Source organism: Lotus japonicus, chromosome 3 (genome assembly GCF_012489685.1).
Source record: "Lotus japonicus ecotype B-129 chromosome 3, LjGifu_v1.2".
Classification (NCBI taxonomy): domain Eukaryota; kingdom Viridiplantae; phylum Streptophyta; class Magnoliopsida; order Fabales; family Fabaceae; genus Lotus; species Lotus japonicus.
The window spans coordinates 82,793,622-82,813,036 of NC_080043.1; the positions used below are offsets into that span (position 1 = coordinate 82,793,622).

Here is a 19,415-nt window from a genome sequence, read left to right on the forward strand (position 1 = left end):
TGATAATAGGAATTTCAGAATCGCGTTTGGAACGTGGAGCTAGTTGCTAATAAAATAATATATCCCTTTGAACAAGAGAGTACATGTATATCAATGCATCACGTTTATACTCGTCGCTGTTCTACTATAAATACCACTAGCTTGTTCTTCATAGGCCATAAGCCTCTCCTTCATCTTTCAAAAGAGTAGTGTTTAGTTAACAACATTATTAAGAGTTAGTTAGCAAAGATGTTTGGCATCTTTGACAAGAGCAAAAAGATCAAGGGCACTTTGGTGTTGATGCCCAAAAATGTGTTAGACTTGAACGCCATTGTGTCCGCCCGTCGAGGTGGTGTTCTCGGGCTTCCTAGGAGCGCACTCGGCCTCGTTATTGACGTTGCCGGCCAAGTGGTTGATGGCGCCACCGCCATCCTCAGCCGTAACATCCATGTCCAATTGATCAGTGCTACCAAAACTAATGGTCTGGTTCTCTCTTCACCCTGACTCTACTCCTACGACTTTCTTAATTATTTCTAAGTTCCTGACAAAAAAAAACATACATGCTGAGTAGGATAAGGTGCAAATGGCTATTGACTTGGACCCATAAAATATTATCTGAGGAATTTTGTTGCAATTTACATGATTCAGTGACTAATGTGAAAATTCTGTATGACATTGTATTAATTTGACTATATCATAATTCAAAAATAATAATTAAAAATCTAATGAAAGTATACCCTCCGTTTTAAAATAACTTTCAACTTAGAGTAAAAACTTATTTCATATTAACTGTTCACTTACAATTTTAATGTAGCATTAATTAATATTTTTCCATATAATACTCTTATAAAAAGAATATATAAATGTGGAGTGATAAAAGTATACTTCAAAATAATAGTAAATTAGTAAAACATATATATATTTTATAAATTAATAATGTTAATAATATCTTTTAATATGTGTTTTTCTTCTCTTTCTTTCTGGATAGATTTGGAAACAGGGGTAGTGTATTTTAATAAATTACTAAACACAATTTATGTACATTTTTTTCTCTATGTCTCACTTTTATTACTTTAAATCAGATCTCTCATTTCTATTTATTTTATTTCTTTTCTCACTCTACTAAATTTACCTGTCCACACTTTATATGAATGAATGTCTATTCACCATTATACTCTCTCTGTTTTACAAAGGCGGTAGTTTTAGCATCTCTTCATATTTTCTAAAATATTTGTTGAATTATAATATCATGACATTTTTCTAATTTTTTTCACCCACCCCTTTACTTAATAATTTTTCTATCACATATTACATTTCATATCAACTAACCACATCTTTTTTTTATCAAACACATTATTTTTTTATTGAAAGTAGAATTTTATAGTTGCATATAATTGTCAATCTCTAGAAATATCTCTTAAGATTACGATATCAGGTACAAAAAACGAGATCAGCAGAGATTTTTTTTCCACATCTCGAGTGATCTCTAGAAATATCTTTTAATCGCGAGATTACGTATTAGCTTACTTGGTCCGAAATGTTAAAAAATAATTATTACAAGGGCATTTCAGACATTTGACCCACAAACTTAGGGTTTTTGGTAAAATCAATCGTCGTTCTCGCATTCACGACCATTGTTTGTTTCACTCACATAGCTTTTAGCGACTTAATTATTCTTTTTTATGCTTATCATAATTTATGTTTATGTTTTGTCAATTTGTTATGACTTACGTACCTTAGATTTAAATATTGGTATTTTATGCATAGTTTTAATTGTCATTGTTGATTTATATAAATAATTTTTAGTAGTATTAGTATGACTTCATCATTATTATAGTTTTAAAATATGTTTTATACAAGATAATGTCTTACGAGATTATGTTATGAGATCATGTTACGAGATTACCTCCCTCCACGACATTAGGTAATCTCTAAAGATTGACAACCTTAATTGCACCTAATACGAGTAAAACTAAATAAGGGTATTTTAGTAATATTATATTATTAATAATTTTTATCTTACTCTTTTTCTTTTTGTGTCACAACTTTAAACAATAATTTTTGTGGAATTGAGGAAGTAGATTTTTAATTATTAATATCTTGAATAAAAATAATGTTAGGTTCATCATAATTTTTACATTAATTACTGTGACAGTGTAAAAAGTTTTACACATATATCTAATCATATCTTTCAATTTTTTATTTTAAATATTCTTAAACTCAAATTTAATTATGGCAAACAAAATTAATAAATTCTAATTTGGTGAATATGTAAAACTTTAAATTTACTCCATTTCTTACTCCCAATTCTTTCCCTGTGAGAGTTAGCTTTGTTTCTCTTCTTCCACGTGAACCATTAACACAACCACAAACTTATACTGACCAACACCGGCCACCACGAAGCCAACGGCGACCACCGCGAAGCCACCTGCGTTCATTATCCTCCACGTACGATTTGGCTTGTCATAACTTAGTATTGGTTTCCTAACATCATCTGTTTGTGTCAAGGAATTGGACAGAATAAAATAGCACAACAAGTGTTTGATAAAATGCTTAAGTCACCTAGTAAAACACTATGCTTCTTGATTCATCTTTTTTGTTTTGTAAAAAAAAATTCCTGTATCTTTTTGCAGCAAGTGGAGTTGGGTTACTTGGAGAGGAAACCTTTCTGCAGAAACATATTCCCTCATTACCAACCTTGGGAGCGAGGCAGGAGGCATACAGCGTCGAATTTGATTACGATGCCAATTTCGGAATTCCTGGAGCATTTTACATCAAAAACTATATGCAATGCGAGTTCTTCCTTGTCAGCTTGACCCTCGAAGACATTCCCAATCACGGAACCATTCGCTTTGATTGCAACTCATGGGTTTACAACTTTAAATTATACAATAACAGGCATCGCATTTTCTTTACCAATGATGTAAGCTCTGTGCCTAGCAGCGAGTTCTTATTCAATTCTAGTAGTAGTAATTTTCTTGAACTAACTTTCTTTTTTTGAAATATATTGAAGACATATCTCCCAGGTCAAACACCAGCAGGACTTGTTAAATACAGAAAAGAAGAATTGGAGAATTTGAGAGGAGATGGATCAGGGGAGCGCAAAGAGCATGAAAGGATTTATGACTATGATGTTTACAATGATTTGGGAAATCCAGATGGTGGTGCACCTCGCCCAACCCTTGGAGGGTCTGCCGAACTTCCCTATCCTCGCAGGGTCAGAACCGGTAGAAAATCTACCAGGACAAGTAAGATTTCTCTGTTTATTTTTTATTTTTAATTCAATTTTGTATTTTTCAATTATGCTTTCAGTAATGTGTTACCATACTAATTTTCTTATTTGATTCTCAACAGATCGTGCAGCTGAGAAGCCAGCTGTGGACATCTATGTCCCAAGAGATGAAAATTTTGGTCACTTGAAGTCATCAGATTTTCTTACATATGGAATAAAATCTTTATCTCAGAGCGTGTTGCCTTTGTTCAAATCTGTGATTTTCGATTTGAACTTCACGCCGAATGAGTTTGATAGCTTCGATGAAGTGCGTGGACTCTATGAAGGTGGAATTAAACTTCCTACAAATATAATCAGCCAAATCAGCCCTTTGCCTGTTCTTAAGGAAATCTTTCGCACTGATGGTGAAAATGTCCTTCAATTTCCACCACCTCATGTAATCCGAGGTACATTGTTCATCTTAATAGAATTTCATGTAGTTAACATGTCCACTGAAATAACTCATTTTATATTCAGTGTCAACAGAAAACTAGCTAGTGCATTTGTTGAATTAATCCTGTTTTAACAATTGTTTCTTTTTTTATTTTGAGAAGTTAGCAAGTCTGCATGGATGACTGATGTTGAATTTGGAAGAGAGATGATTGCTGGTGTTAATCCTAATGTGATTCGTTTGCTACAAGTAAGTTCAAATGTTTGATTGCTAAGAATATTAATTAAACAGGAATTTATGTTGTTAATGCTAAATTCTTGTTGTTGATTCTAACATAGTGGCACTATTTGTCATCTTTCCTGACATTCTTCTTTGATGTGGCAGGAGTTCCCACCAAAAAGCACGCTAGATGTCAATGGTTTTGGTGATCAAAATAGTACACTAACAAAAGAACACTTGGAGATTAACCTTGGTGGGCTCACAGTAGATGAGGTAAGGATATAAACATCTTCAATTCTTTTGTGGCTCAAACCTATGGAATAAAGGGATTGAAATTAAATTTGTGGAACAGGCGCTTGGCGCTAAGAGATTGTTCATACTAGATTACCATGATGCTTTCATGCCTTATTTGGAGAAGATAAACAAACTTCCATCCTCAAAGGCTTATGCCACCAGAACAATCCTGTTCTTGAAAGATGATGGGGCTTTAACCCCACTTGCCATTGAGTTGAGTCTACCACATCCAAATGGAGTTAAATATGGTGCTGAAAGCAAAGTCGTCTTACCCGCTAAAGAAGGTGCTGAAGGAACAATTTGGCTACTGGCCAAGGCTCATGTTATTGTGAATGACTCAGGCTATCATCAACTCATTACCCACTGGTATATGAACTACACTAGCTAGATCTTCAAATAAGCTTAGTCTTTGTATGTATGATAATGGCATTATTAGTATTAATTTTTTTTTCTGATGGGGTCACAGGTTAAATACTCATGCAACGATTGAGCCGTTCGCCATAGCAACAAACAGACATCTCAGTGCCCTTCACCCTATTAACAAGCTCTTATATCCTCACTACCGTGACACAATAAATATCAACGCACTTGCTAGAGCATCCCTGATTAATGCAGAAGGCATTATCGAGCAATCATTTTTGCCTGGAGAGTACTCTTTGGAGATTTCTTCTGTAGTTTACAAGAATTGGGTTTTCCCTGACCAAGCATTACCAGCTGATTTAATTAAGAGGTAACATTTTTAAATATAAATCACAATCTTAAGTTTTTTGTTTTAACTAACAAACATTTTGCTTGATTCAGAGGAATGGCAGTTGAGGATCCCTCTGCCCCCCATGGTGTTCGCCTTGTGTTAGAGGACTACCCTTATGCTGTTGACGGACTTGAGATATGGGATGCTATTAAGAAGTGGGTTCAAGACTACGTCTCCTTATATTACCCAAGTGATGATGCAGTCCAGAAAGACACTGAACTACAAGCTTGGTGGAAGGAAGTTGTGCAAAGGGCTCATGCTGACTTGAGCGACAAGCCATGGTGGCCAAAGATGCAAACTCTTGAAGAATTGATTCAATCTTGCTCTATCATCATATGGATCGCTTCGGCTCTTCATGCAGCTGTTAATTTCGGACAATATCCTTATGGAGGTTATATCCTGAACCGGCCTACACTGAGCAGAAGATGGATCCCGGAAAATGGAACTCCGGAATATGATGAGATGGTGAAAAATCCTCAGAAGGCTTACTTGAGAACCATCACACCGAAGTACCAGACTCTTGTTGATCTTTCTGTGATAGAGATATTGTCTAGGCATGCTTCTGATGAGATCTATCTTGGGGAGAGGGAGAATCCAAATTGGACATCTGATACAAGGGCAATACAAGCCTTCAAACAGTTTGGAACCAAGCTGCAAGAAATTGAAGGGAATATCAATGCGAGGAACAAGGATTCTTGTTTGCTAAACCGAACTGGGCCTATTGAGCTACCCTACAGTTTGCTCCTTCGTTCTAGTGAGGAAGGGTTGACATGTAGAGGAATTCCCAACAGTATCTCTATTTGAAAGTCTATTTGGTTTCATTATCTATTGTACTAATTCCAATAACTGAGAGACAGCGCCTCTCTGTGTATTAGTTATTGTGTGTGTGTTTGTACTAATGTATTTCAGAACTTTCGATTGCATGTAATAAAATGCATTTTCACTATGTCAGTTCTTGCTCATGCCTCTCTGCGTAGAAATTACACAATTTTTTGTTGAATAGCGATTACACTTTTTTATTTATTTATATGCTACAATCTCAATTTATGAAAACTAACAAATTTTTATATGCTGATAAATACACAATTTGACATCCCCGTATTCACAACTAACAACAATAACAATCCCCCTCTTGTGGCGGAAGCAATGGCTTTTCGGTGTTTCATTGGCAAAAGACCTTGGTTTCTTCCGCATGGTTCTGGAAACGGATTGCTTGCAGTTATTTGATGATTGGCATAAGAGAAAGCATGGTGCTTCTTATTTATTTTCAGTTTTAAATGATTGTAGGGACATGGTCTCCTCTTTTAGTTATTTTGATTTGTCTTTTGTTCGCCGTTCCGATAACTCAGTAGCTGACATTTTGGTAAAGAACTCCTCAAAATTCTCCAACGTTGTTTGGATTGAGGAGGTTCCGCCGGCTCTAAACGTTGGTGTCTTCTGATGTATTAGCCTCTATGGCTCCTTAATTTCAATATATTACCCACTTAAAACAAATAACAATCCATTATGAAAACTATGAGAATTACGCATGTCAAATTTTATAATGTAAATTATACCCTCATATAAAAAGTAATATAAATAAAAAATTGTTATTGCCAAAAAAAAATATTATTTTTCAAGAATTCCAATTCTATTGGCAGAGGTGGATGGAACTTCTTGGGAGAACATAGTGGCCCCCAAACTTTTCGGAAAATCTTATAGAATAAAGTACATCTAAGTATTTTTGTATTCAAATAAATCATTATAGATACATGATAAATCAAACACTATGGCAAGTGGTAAGGGTGACTGCCTCTTTTCAAGGTTCAAATTAGCATTTCTTCAACTAATACTTCCATATTGTTTCTTCTTCTTTTTTTCACTAATTGACTCACATTTCATTAGCAAAAAAAAAATTTGACTCACATTTCATTAGCAAAAAAAAAATTGACTCACATTTCACCAGAGCTTTTATGCATATGTGTAGAAATTTCAAAATTTATTTTCTCTACTACTCTTTAAATATTTATTTGGGATTTTAACTATGTTTTTTACTTATCATTAATCTTGATGGTGATTTTTTTACTATTAATTATTAATAGTGTGTCTACCATACAAGCCCAAAATGAATCTCAATGACATAGATTTTGTTCTTTGCATAGAAAAATGAGAGTTAGAAATATAACAATAATATATAAAGTGTGATAAATTTCTATAAAAAAACTTATAATCAAGAGTAAATGTCTTTCCCGATTGGGCAGTTGTAGGGGTTTTGGTTTGGTGTTAATGCTTGGGAGGGTTGTTAGATGTCATTGGGAGGTTTTCACTAAAGTGGCTGAGCTTTTACCGGCTTTTTATTGGCTAGGTTACTTTACCCATGTTTTTTTTTTTGACAGCAAAAAGATTAACTTTATTAATATTGAAACCTCCATGAGAACAACACCCTCATGAAACTTGAAAACCAACCAAAAGCAACCCAACTCTTGCTTATAGTTTGAGCCTCATTAAAACCTCTCTAAGGTAAAACCCAATGGGAAAAAACCTAGAGTAGGAAAAAGAGTACAACAAACTATAAAGAGCAAATGAACAATACACCATGCCATACCATTACAACCACCCCAGAAAAAAAAAAACATGAAAAAGCAAAAGCAGCCTGTATTCAACCAATTTTTATGACACAAAATATCACCTAAAGTAACCAATGCCCAGCATTCAACTCCCCATTCAAAGGCCAGTCCATAAACAAAATTCTTCCGAGCTATTCACGCATAGATTCCCCAGAACTACCAGCACCACAACACTTAGCCACTGCCACTGCCAAACTTAAAGATTGATTTGATTGAACAAATATTAAACATGGTAATACCCCTCCAAAAAAAAAGACACGACTATACCTCCACAATGAACATTCCACCCAATTCATATACCATAGAATTTCCCTTCAATTATCAAATTAAAAGGACACAATCTGCAATCTGAACAAATTCATCACAGGCACATTCTGCAATCCACATCATTGTTAAAAGTCCCTTCTAAGACAGCACCCAGTAAAAGACAAAGAAACCACCCTTACTGACACCAGCATAATTAATTACCCGCAAGAATTGAAAGACATCAAATTCCCACACCTTTATCCATCCACATCCACTAACAACCTTGCCTCCATGAAACATATGCCTGATCTGTCACACAATCACACCCCACTTTCTACTGAACCGAGTCTACAACAACTAGCACCCATTAAACCATTGAAAACTTTCCACAAAACCACCAAATTATCTCCACTCTTATAACCAAACGCACAAAAATCAGCGCCATAGATAAGGCATGCCACATACCAGATAATCAACCACATTTCAGCCAATACAACCCAAAAAAAAAAAAATCTGCATAAACCCTGCATTATACCTGCCTGAACCCTGCATTATACTTTCATCATACTTTCATCATAGTGATAGTCACCCACACAACTCAGACCTCCACCCTCACCAGGTCCTCACCAGATTCAGCTACACCCCAAATTGCCTCATCACTATCCTCTGATCATATAATGACAGAACACACATCCTCCAAAGCACCCTCATTTGACAGCAAAGAAATTCCATGACATAACATATACATTGTACACATCTTCTCTTACTACCTCCCATCAGCACCAGCATTGACTTCAAGGCTGGAAAGTTACTGTAGATTAGGGTGGTTTTCTCTGATCTGAATCTCGAGCCTTCTGATCATCTCCTCATCAGCACCATTATAAACAACCCCTAAACGCTTCGCCAATCTCCAAGTCTGCCTTGCTCTAGAACTTATGCCTTCACCGCCTGAATCTTCATCTGACCAAGCATGAACCTCTTCCTCCACCCGCTGCTTTTTCGGCTTGTTTTTACTACCCTTTGGTCTACCTCTTTTTGCACGACTTTTCCCATCTAATTTTCTGCCCCGAGTACCGCCTGGAATCCCTCCTTTATTGCGCCCCCTTCGTTGCTTCACAGCAGCTAAAATTGCGTCATCAGAATAAACCCTTTCTTCAAACTCTGTTTCAACATGATCCTCTATCCCAGTCTCAAACTTGCAATTCTTCGCAGGAATGGGCTCTTCAAAATTAATTTGGGACGCCCCCATCTTCTGACCCACTGTTATTTTTAATGTTTCTGACCCACCAACATTAAGCCTCGCCAAAGCTTTTAGCTTTAACACTGAGATTCTTCCTCCAGTCAAAGGTTTTTTAAGCAACCAACCTGTTCTTGACATCTGGCCCTCTTTTTCCACATCTTTTATTTCTGTTTCTGCTGTCCCCACACTCTTGATAACAAACTCTTTTATTTTTGAATTTGCACCCAAAAAATTCGCTGCACTCCTTGAATTTAGCCATACATTCCAAGGCTTAGCACACAACCTGTTCCCAACATCATTTGAATTCCAAAAGCCCGTCCCATGCCCCCACCGTACTCCATTCCCCTCATATTTAAACCCAACGAAACTCCCTCCTTGATTTTTGGCTATTAAATTCTCACCCTCATTACTTGTTAACAAGACGTTTGAAGGCTGAGGATTCAAAATGTTTGAAACTGTCATTCCTTCATTCTTCTCATGTAAATCCTCCTGGGCGTTACTCAGATGCTTGAAGCAAGGCAATACCATTAATTCTTCAACACTGTAACCAGCCTCCCTCAAGTGTGTAAGCGTTACGACCAAGTTGTCGGCAACCGGCCCCTCCTTGTCATATGATTTGTAACCGCTCCCGGGCATCTCATTCATTTCTGCCGTTACCGCATGATCCTCCGCTGATGCCTCCGACGCAGATTCATCAGACCCATTCACTGGATCGGCAACAGGTCTCACCGGTTGCGCCGCTACTAGCTGACCCCACCCCGGCTCCTTGACCACCGTCACCGGCACCAATTCATCATCCAGTCGCACCATGATGACTCCCTCGCGCACCACCGGCACCGTCGATTCCACCAAAATCCGCGCAACATCCAACCGGGACCAGCTAGACGTAGCTCCATCCAAGCACACCAAATTTCCGAACACACTCGCCAGAGCTTGGAAGAACTCGTAGCACCATGCCACCACTGGTACCCCATATAACCTTAACCATATCAAATGATTACGAGCGACGGATCTAGCCGAGCATGGCTTCAACACCTGAAACATTTGACTCAGAAAATCGCTGCTCTCCTGAAGCGTTTCCTCCATCTCAGCTCTTGATGGGAATTCCAATATCACCTCCCGCGCCCCCATGGATATAACCCCAATGTGCGAGAAGCCATTCGTAATCAAAAAATCTTGCACCATCTCTTTGCTAACCACTCCCCACAACGTCGCTTCTGCCAGTCTTTGAACACGTTCCCTCTCAGCATCTTGTGATTTGAAAATAAAATCTGGTTTCAATTCACTGGGCCTTCCTTTCTGTCGACTCCCCTCCTTGCTCCTCCATACCATAGTTTGCTTAGGAGCTTTTGGCTCCCATCGTTTTTCCACCTGCCTTGGACTCTGACCTTTCATCACCCTTCCACCATTCACATGTTGCTTTATCGGATACTTAGCAAAGCTCACTGACAACCTCGCCTTCTTCAGTAGAGCACCGTCAAACTGTTCCACTGCCCCTCGAGCATCCACATCGAATACGTACCGGATAAATCCAAACCGTGATTTCCTTCCTGACTTCTTTGTCCTTGATAGAAACACCCCCTTAATACGTCCCGCTTGTGCAAAAAAACTCCTGAGGTCCAAATACGTCGTGTCATCCCCAATACCATCAACGAACAGAGACACACCCCTCCATTCTTCTCCTACTTGCCTTCTTCCATAACCTGCCCTTGATGAGCGCATTCTTTTTTCAAAATTTTGAGAGGGGGTGTTTTATATATATATATATATATATATATATATATATATATATATATATATATATATATATATATCTTTCATTTTCGAAAAATAAAAAGAGTAAAATAATAAATTCTTTACTCAAGAAAGACTTGCATGTGAGAATAATTATTAAAAAGCTATTTTTGATTCATCAGAAATTATATTTTTTTAGGTAAGCCAAAATTGATATAAAGATAAGTACTATGGGTACTTCAACCATGTACAAAGATAACAATTAGCAAATAACTAATTTGTAGTATACTAGATACATCAATTCTTAAATGACAGAAAAAAAACCGTAAAAAGCTTAGCATAAAAGCTAGCAACAAGGCTAGTATATAAATGGTAAGAAAAAATATCAAGAATCAAAAACTTGAAAAAAAGAAAAGAATATTTCCAAGTTTATTAATATAGTCTATAAGAATTTTTCAATATTCATGTATATAAATTAGTTTAATCTTTATTTTTTTGTTATACTAGTACGATAACCCGTGCGCTGCACGAAATTTTATGTTAGAATTTTGTAATAAATAAATTAGTTTTCATATATATGTAATTTTTAAATCATACATAAGTCAATCATGTAATAATATATGAAGAGAAAAATAGAATAAATAAATGAAATTGTGTTGTACACATCAAACATTTCAAAAAACTTCCTTAAACACTACATTTATAGTACTGGTATGTTGTTTGCCTGACTCATCCAGTATTCAAAGTTTAAGACCTTTTCTTGAGCGTACTCTAGAGAGAGCTACATATAACTGACCATGAGTGAAGACGGGCCTCAGAAAGAAGAGCCCAACCTGAGATAGTGTTTGTCGTTGGCTTTTGTTTATGATCATCGCAAAGCATACTGCAATTGAAAACTGTCTTCTTCTGAATTTAATTGGAAATTTGGATCAGAAGGAACCAAGTCCATTATTGAAATGTGCACTTTGTCATTAGCATTGGTTTCAGTGATAACAGTTGCACCAATATAACGTTCACCAAGTTCATCAACAATTAATCTGGTTCCATTGCATAAACCTGCTGCTTGGTCTATATTTCTCAAAAGCATGATTGGAATACCAACTTTTAATAATAGTTTTTGGTTTGACATTCCTTAACTTTTAGTGTCGTTCAAAAATTATGTGGTAAACCACTCACCTCGGATTTCAGAACGCTCATAAGATCGCAAGGCAGAGTTGGAGCTCAGATATTCATGTTCTGGTGTAGCTATCAAGCCAAGCATGTAAGTGTTTATCATTTCAACAGCCTCCAGTGTAGGAGTTAATATTACTCTATCTTGAAATAATTGCGGGTCTTTCATTCTGTGCGGAAGGTCAAGATATGTACATTTAATCTATTCCATTATTGAGTCAAGACTAATTGGGATGAGCTCATCTGACATATCTAGTTTTATACTCATGCATTGGAGATATTCTATAGTTTTATTTACATAAATATTTTGAAAAATTAAAAAAATACATTGAAATTATATCAAAATTATTTTTGACATGAAAATATATCTTGTCGTAAAAGTTTTTAACAATGTAATTTAAACTTAATATATATATATATATATATATATATATATATATATATATATATATACACATTGAATTTTTTTCTAAACCTCATATAACATAATTTTACTACTACATTTTCATTATATCATAATTATGAAAAAATAATTTTTAATAGTTTTAATAGGAATAGATTTTCATGTAAAATGTTTCTTCTGTGAGATATTTTCATCCTGCAATTTGTACAAAAATAAAAGAAAACTATGTTTACATGAAATTATATTTCAAAGTAGTGAGATTTTCTTAAAATTTACATTTCTAGTATTTTCATGTAAAATTTACTTCTAAAATTATTTTACAATAATGAAAAAGGTATTGGAATGATATTAACGATTTTTCTAATATGCTCGTTCATACTTATTCTATATTTACTCTTAAAACTATTTGAAAAATTATAAAGAATGTACATAAACTTTAAGAATTTTTTTTTTATGTTAGTTTTATCATGAAAGTAATTTAATTTCAAATGTACCTCCCCGTTGGAACTTTTAACCCTGTAATTTGTACAAAAATTGTTTGATGAATTTCTTTTCCTACTTTTAGTTAATGAAAGTGATACACTGGTGCTTTTAGTTTCACTTTTAGAATTTCTTAAACTCATGTTAGTCCAAATTTATTATTTTTCCTTATAGAATTTGTTCTTAATACTAACTAAAGTGTTCACTTATCTTGGGGATACAAATGGAATCTTTAACAAATATGACGGTGAAGTAGTTAAGTTGATATTTTCAAAATTAAATTTCAATTAATGTTATGATTATTCAATTTAATTGATTCTTTCTTTATTTCTCTCTTGTTCTAGTTTTTTGATTGAGACTTTAATGTCATTACGATTTCCTATAAAACAAAATTTAATCTGGAAATTTCCTGACATAAAAAGCAATAAAATTCCTTTCTATTCTATAGTACATTAGCACGAATAGTAAGTTTCCTCAAATCGCAAAATTCATACATAAGCATGCAACATAAGCATGCTTGTAGTGGAAAAACAAATTTGATTTGAAAAGCTCAAGTTCTTCATCAGAATTAGCTCGATATGGTGTCAAAACCACTCTCTTTATAAATTGTCTAATTTCAAGGTACTTTAAAAAAAAAAGAGCAAAGTTCGAGAGTCAATGACATGTGCTTAACATGTTAGTTTTAACATCACAATATTTTCATTAAAATTTTCCTTTCCACCGGGTCTTTGTACTCTAAAAAATATTGAAATTATATTAAACATACAAAATGTGAAACATCATTTGATACATCAATTATAATCATAATAGAAAAGAATCATCCCAAACCCATTTTCATTTAAACAACTTGAGGAAGAATTTCTAATCAATCTATTTTCCAGCAAATTTGGAACTGAAATACTTCGAACACCAAAAACACCATCAGGAGCAGCTCCTACTGAATAGACACCATCTTGTTTCCTAAAACAATTGTACTCTCCAAAATTAACTATCTTCAACACAAATTCTCAGGGTCTGATAGAGAAGTGATCTTATATCTTCCAAAGAAATATCTTTTAAATATATTTTCAGAATCAATCATTTGAAATCTGAACAAATTAACAGCTCTTTGTACAAAAGTTACATATATGAATTCCACAGTGAAAAGCACAAAGTAAGCACGAGCAATCACACCCTCTCTCCATTTCTCAACAACTCAAATGGGGGCCTCATTTTTTTATATTGTTACTTCTTCAAGCACATACTGGTATGTAGCTACTAATGTCAGTTTCTTATGAAATTATATTAGTAAAAGATTTCACTTATCCAAATATTGTTACCTTTCTATATTGCACACATCAGTGAGGATAACTTGTGATTAAATAAGAAAAAGCAAAGGAAATGACAGTGCATATGTTCCACTCCAATATGTTCAATGTCAATAGTTCCACATTTCAAATCACTTGGATATGAACTCTTATGAATAAAGTTCATGCTCCATCAACTACCCCTAAAATTTGAGAATAGAAGTAGAAAAATATTCAATATAGAAGACCAAAATTATATGAATGAAGTGCTTTGCTCACTATCTTGTGCAATTCTGCATCAGGTTGTGAAGAGAGTGCTTGATAAGTGATAACATAGACTAAAGTATGAAACTGATACACAATCATTTTTTTTAAATTTACATTTTAAAATTCTATAATAATTTTTAAAATCTTATCCCGTATAGCTTTTGTTTGACAATAATATAACCATTTTATTAGCTTTCTTTGTATCCAATCAACCTTTTCTCTCTCTCTCTCTCTCTCTCTCTCTCTCTCTCTCTCTCTCTCTCTCTCTCTCTCTCTCTCTCTTTCTATGCTCCTGACTGCTGCCCATTTCCTTCTTTCAGCTTCTTGTTGCGTATGTCCAGCGACGCCTTGATTCTTTGAGGTTCCGATTTCAGATTAGCCTAATTCAACCAACCAACACACACATGGACCAAAATATAAAACAGACACAAAAGTAGCTTCAAACTAATGCATTAATCAAACAGTGCCAACTAAATTAAGTTTCCACTTACCAAAATAGACCTGCCTCCCGCCATCCCAGCCATGTATGCATGATCTCGTGAGATGTGATCATTCCAGATCCATACTTTCAGTAAAAAACCTGTAAATAAAAATACATTAACGCATATTACTTGAGGGCCTATTATTATATAGAGAAACTTCAACCAATCCCTTGGCTTGATTTGTTTCTGACATGTCATCCATGAAATTGGAGCAATTCTATATGCCACATCATCAATGTCATAAGAACCCATAATTCTTCACATACTGCATTCTCTTACCCATTGAAAATTTGATGATGACTATGTTTTCTCCAAAAGCTAAAATTAAAGGGGAAAATATAGGGCAAGTATGGACAATATACCGCCCCTCTGTGAAGAGTACTTCACATTTAAACTACTAATTATATAAAAATGGAAACCTCTCAGAATTTAACAATAGCTGAAATGGTAAATGACTATCAAAAGATGTCATAGGTCCTGTTATATTTTGTGTCTACAACCAACCAAAAGAGAAAACAATGATGGAATGCATTTCGTATTATGCAAAAAAAAAATAAGATGATATTTTATAAGGGGACACAATTAGGTTTAGATTGTGATTCAATTATCTAGTATTTTTCCCTTGGTTTTTCAAAAGAAAAGCCTAATAAGAGATAAAAGAAAAAAAATAAGAATTAAAAGAAAGATTTCAAATAATAAATTTGATTATAATCTAATTGGGATTCATAGTCCTTTTCTATTCATTTCAGAATAGTCAGACAAAAGAAGTATATTAGTATATTTTTCTTATAAAGGAAAAATCAGTTCAATAGTGTATGATAGACCAACAATATAACAAATTTAAACTCATACGAATCTCTCTAAATGCGTTCTGGACTAAAATGTAGCCTTCTCGCAACAAAGGCATTAAAATGCAGCTAGCTCCATTGTTAATAGAAGCAAGTATTGCGGATAGCTTGGCACGAAATCTTTCATCAATATCTCCAAACACACATCCATGTATATTGTACATTGGAAGCATTATGCAGAAAAATACTTAGACTTAGAAACATAATGCCTAAAAAAATAAGAGAAGAAAGCAACTTCATTGGAAATGTGTTTGATTCAACTATTTTTATAATATTCATAAAATAATTTGAATATAATAAATAATGAATAATTTATATAAATTTCAAATTTTTTGGATAATGATAATTTTTTGTATATTTTTTTAGGATAATATTTTTGTCTATTCATTATTGAAAAATTTGTAAATAATTTTTTACAATATGTATTTAATGATATTAACGATTTTTGTGTTTCTATTAATATATAAATATAAATATATTTTTCTATCAATGGTTTAGGTCTATTTTTTTGGAAAAACGTATATTTATTTTCTACGGAGCAAATATGTATATTGTTTTTTAAAAGTAAATATGTATATTGTTTTTTGACGGTCAAATACGTATATTGTTAATACTGTTGTGTACTATACATTTATTAATATACTACTTATAATACATATTTAATATATTGACAACACCAAAAACAGTATAAATACTCCTCTAATCACATTATTTTTATCGATGACAGCATGAAAAACAGTATAAAAAAATACTTGCTGTAAAAAAAATGTATAAAAGAATACTTTTATTGATGTAGACTGCAAAGTGCAAATGGACCAAATGTCAAAATTCTTATTTTTGTATCTCAGTCAGATTCGAACTCACGGTCATGGACTCATGTTATAAGTTTAGAACCTGTTTCACTTAAAACTCTACTTATTTACGAAACTGTCACCTTGTTTTCATCTCCATGATTTATGTCAACAATATGAGACCAATCAAAATTAGACATTTGGAAATTCAATATTATCAACCAATAGAATCAAAACATGTGGAAATTAAATAACAATGTGGCCCACTTTGGTGGATGGGCTTTATATATTATTAAGATTAAGATATGTGTGCGTTGCTAATAAACATATTTGAATTTTTGTAATGAAAAATTATTTTAGACCCTTAAATTTTTTTCTACTTCCGCCATTTCCTATTGGCATTTCAGCTTTTCTTTTGCGAATTATTCAGGTGTTATAACTCTTACAAGTCAGTCCTAGTTTTTCTTTGCGTCTTGTACCAAAAGAAAATTTTATAAAAGAAAAAGTCTCACAACAGGTGGTGTACGTAGAGACCTAGCTGACATGATAAAAATGTGCTTGTTTAAATTATTCTAAGTAAATTCGTTTTATATTGAGTGAGCTACGGAAAAATTTACTATGATCACCTAAAAACTTGTGTAAAGTTACACTAGGCTATTTTGACCCACTATAACAGGTTTTAAAAAATAATCCAAATAAATATTTTCTTAATTAAACATTTATCTTTAATTAATTTAGAAAAAAAACATTTATCCTTAATTTAAGTTAAGCTCATCTAGGTTCCTCTTCATCCTCAAATCCATGTTCATCATCCAACTTCTTCATTCCTCAGACAAAGCTTCAAGCTTAAAGCTTTTTAACCCATCAAACTCAGCAAATTAACCTATGGATGTAATATCAAGCTTAGCCCTCAACATAAACAAAAGTCCTCAACAGAAACCCAGATCGGAGAAGCATTAACCCTCAACAGAGCCTTCAACTTCTGGGTCGATTTGAAGCTTCAATGGATATAATATCATCATCTTCAACCATCAGAAAGGAATCATCATAAAATCAGAAAGGCATTGAATCACATTCCTCAACCAGAAACAAAAAATGATAGTAATAGAACCAGATCTGAAACTCACCTTCAAGAGAAAACGCAAATAATCATAAAATCTGAAGGGCATTGAATCACATTACTTTCTCTTTGGCACACAAAAACAACTCCATACCTCCTTTGTAGAGAGTTGAAGCCAACGACCACCACCACCAAAAACCCAGCAGCCACCGACACTACTCTTCCTTCCCTAACCTCCCCTCTGACCACCGTGAACCATCACACTCAACCTTCACCTGAAACTTCCGGCCACCACACAACCATCTTACTCCCCAAACTCGCAGCTAAACCCACTCCCTGTAGCCACTCTAAAAGTCTTCCTCGATCTGGTCTTCATACGCCTCCTCCGCTTCGATCTCCGTCAGAGCCACCAAGTGCAAAGCCGATGCAGGGCAAATTAGTGGTGGTGGTGGTTCAGTCTTCACCACTGCTGCAGAACCCTAAACCCAGATGACGGCGACGACATTTGAGGATTCCGAGAGCGTTGAGCGTTGTTGATGACGGCGACGAACCCAGATTGAGGTTGGGGGTCGATTTTCGGTTGTGGGTTGCAATGGGGATGGGTGAAGTTCGGTGGGGGGTGGTTGTGGGGTTGCGGCAGGGATGAAGGGGGTGGGTTCTGGGTTTGTGGGTGAGTGCAAGGAGGAGAATAATCAGTGGTGCTGGGTTTCTCATGGGGTGGGAGAAGATGATGGGTTGAGGAAGGAGGAGGATAATTTATTCACTAATTAACCTAATCCTTCATTAACTAATTTACTAATATATATGTTTTTTGATTTTTTTTAAACTGCTACTGCAGGTCAAAATGGCATGGTGTAATGTGTATAGTAAATTCCTCCGTGAGCTAATAATATTTTAACATGTGTTTTTATAAAATGTTAGCTCCTGACAATGTCAAAATACTAAATCACCTATAAGACTAGGGTTGTTTTGTTTCATATTTACTTATGCTAATTTAGACAACCCCAATATAAGAAAATATTCTTTTGTATAAAGTGAGATAGTAAAAGTCATTTTGGAGAAAGATAAAGTGCCTTAACTGTGCACAAATCTCAAATTATGAATAATATGTATCTAAATGATACTTCATTTATCTACATTTATAAGTCAATTTTACCTAATTTTTTGTTATTAAGAAAATTAATTAGTTGCTATATAAATTGGTAAAAGTTTTATGACTTTATCAACTTTCCTAGATTGCCAAGAATTTCCCTCTCCTAATTAATTTTCTTCAAAATTACATTATCTCTTTCATATTAAATATGAAGGTAATTTTGGAAAAAAATGTATTAAATATTTCATTCGTATTACAAAGTGACTTATATTTTGAGACAATAAAAACTCTCAAAAAAGGCTTATATTTTGATACTATGTCAAACAATCAATTATCTCAAAAGTTTAAACGGTTGGGAATGTCACTTGAATTATTTTATGTTTTTATTTAACAGATCGATAGGAAGAAAACGTGAGTGTAAATTAGATGAAAATGAAAGTGAAATGTAAAAGAACCATTACTCAACCTTAATTATTTCACTTTACCGTCCTGGACATGATTTTGATTAATGTTATGTTCACACTTCAAATTACTCACACCAAAAATGAGAGAGAGAGAGAGAGAAAATTGTAGGTTATGATAAATAATATAATGCATGTGATGTGAAAAAAAAAAGTGATAAAAAGAAAGAAAAAATTGGAAATATGATGATCAGGAAGATTAGTGTGAATTATTCTAACAGCTAACAGAATTGTTTACTCAATGCGTGACCCACGAGTGAATTATAGTAATATTTTCTCTTGTGGATCGACTAAAGATCATGAGGTTATATAACCAAAAAGAAAAAAAAGATCATGAGGTTTA

At 34.2% G+C, this 19,415-nt stretch overlaps 2 protein-coding genes and 1 long non-coding RNA gene across 3 annotated transcripts; 1 reads left to right on the forward strand and 2 right to left on the reverse strand.

The window, feature by feature from the left end:
* Positions 1-149: 149 nt before the first annotated feature.
* Positions 150-5,851, forward strand: LOC130746506 (seed linoleate 9S-lipoxygenase-like). The gene is made up of 9 exons (XM_057599148.1): positions 150-460; positions 2,613-2,902; positions 2,993-3,227; positions 3,334-3,657; positions 3,805-3,890; positions 4,026-4,133; positions 4,213-4,520; positions 4,621-4,884; positions 4,956-5,851. The coding sequence occupies exons 1-9, from the start codon at positions 229-231 to the stop codon at positions 5,707-5,709; spliced, it is 2,601 nt and encodes an 866-aa protein (XP_057455131.1). The 5' UTR covers positions 150-228; the 3' UTR covers positions 5,710-5,851.
* A 1,413-nt stretch (positions 5,852-7,264) lies between these two features.
* LOC130746512 (uncharacterized) lies at positions 7,265-10,730 on the reverse strand. The gene has a single exon (XM_057599157.1). It carries the CDS (start codon positions 10,717-10,719, stop codon positions 8,566-8,568), a length of 2,154 nt encoding a protein of 717 aa, XP_057455140.1. The 5' UTR covers positions 10,720-10,730; the 3' UTR covers positions 7,265-8,565.
* A 5,974-nt stretch (positions 10,731-16,704) lies between these two features.
* LOC130746513 (uncharacterized) lies at positions 16,705-18,435 on the reverse strand. The gene is made up of 2 exons (XR_009022135.1): positions 17,586-18,435; positions 16,705-17,480 (listed from the first exon to the last, which is right to left on the reverse strand). It is a non-coding gene; the product is annotated as an uncharacterized LOC130746513 (long non-coding RNA).
* Positions 18,436-19,415: the final 980 nt, after the last annotated feature.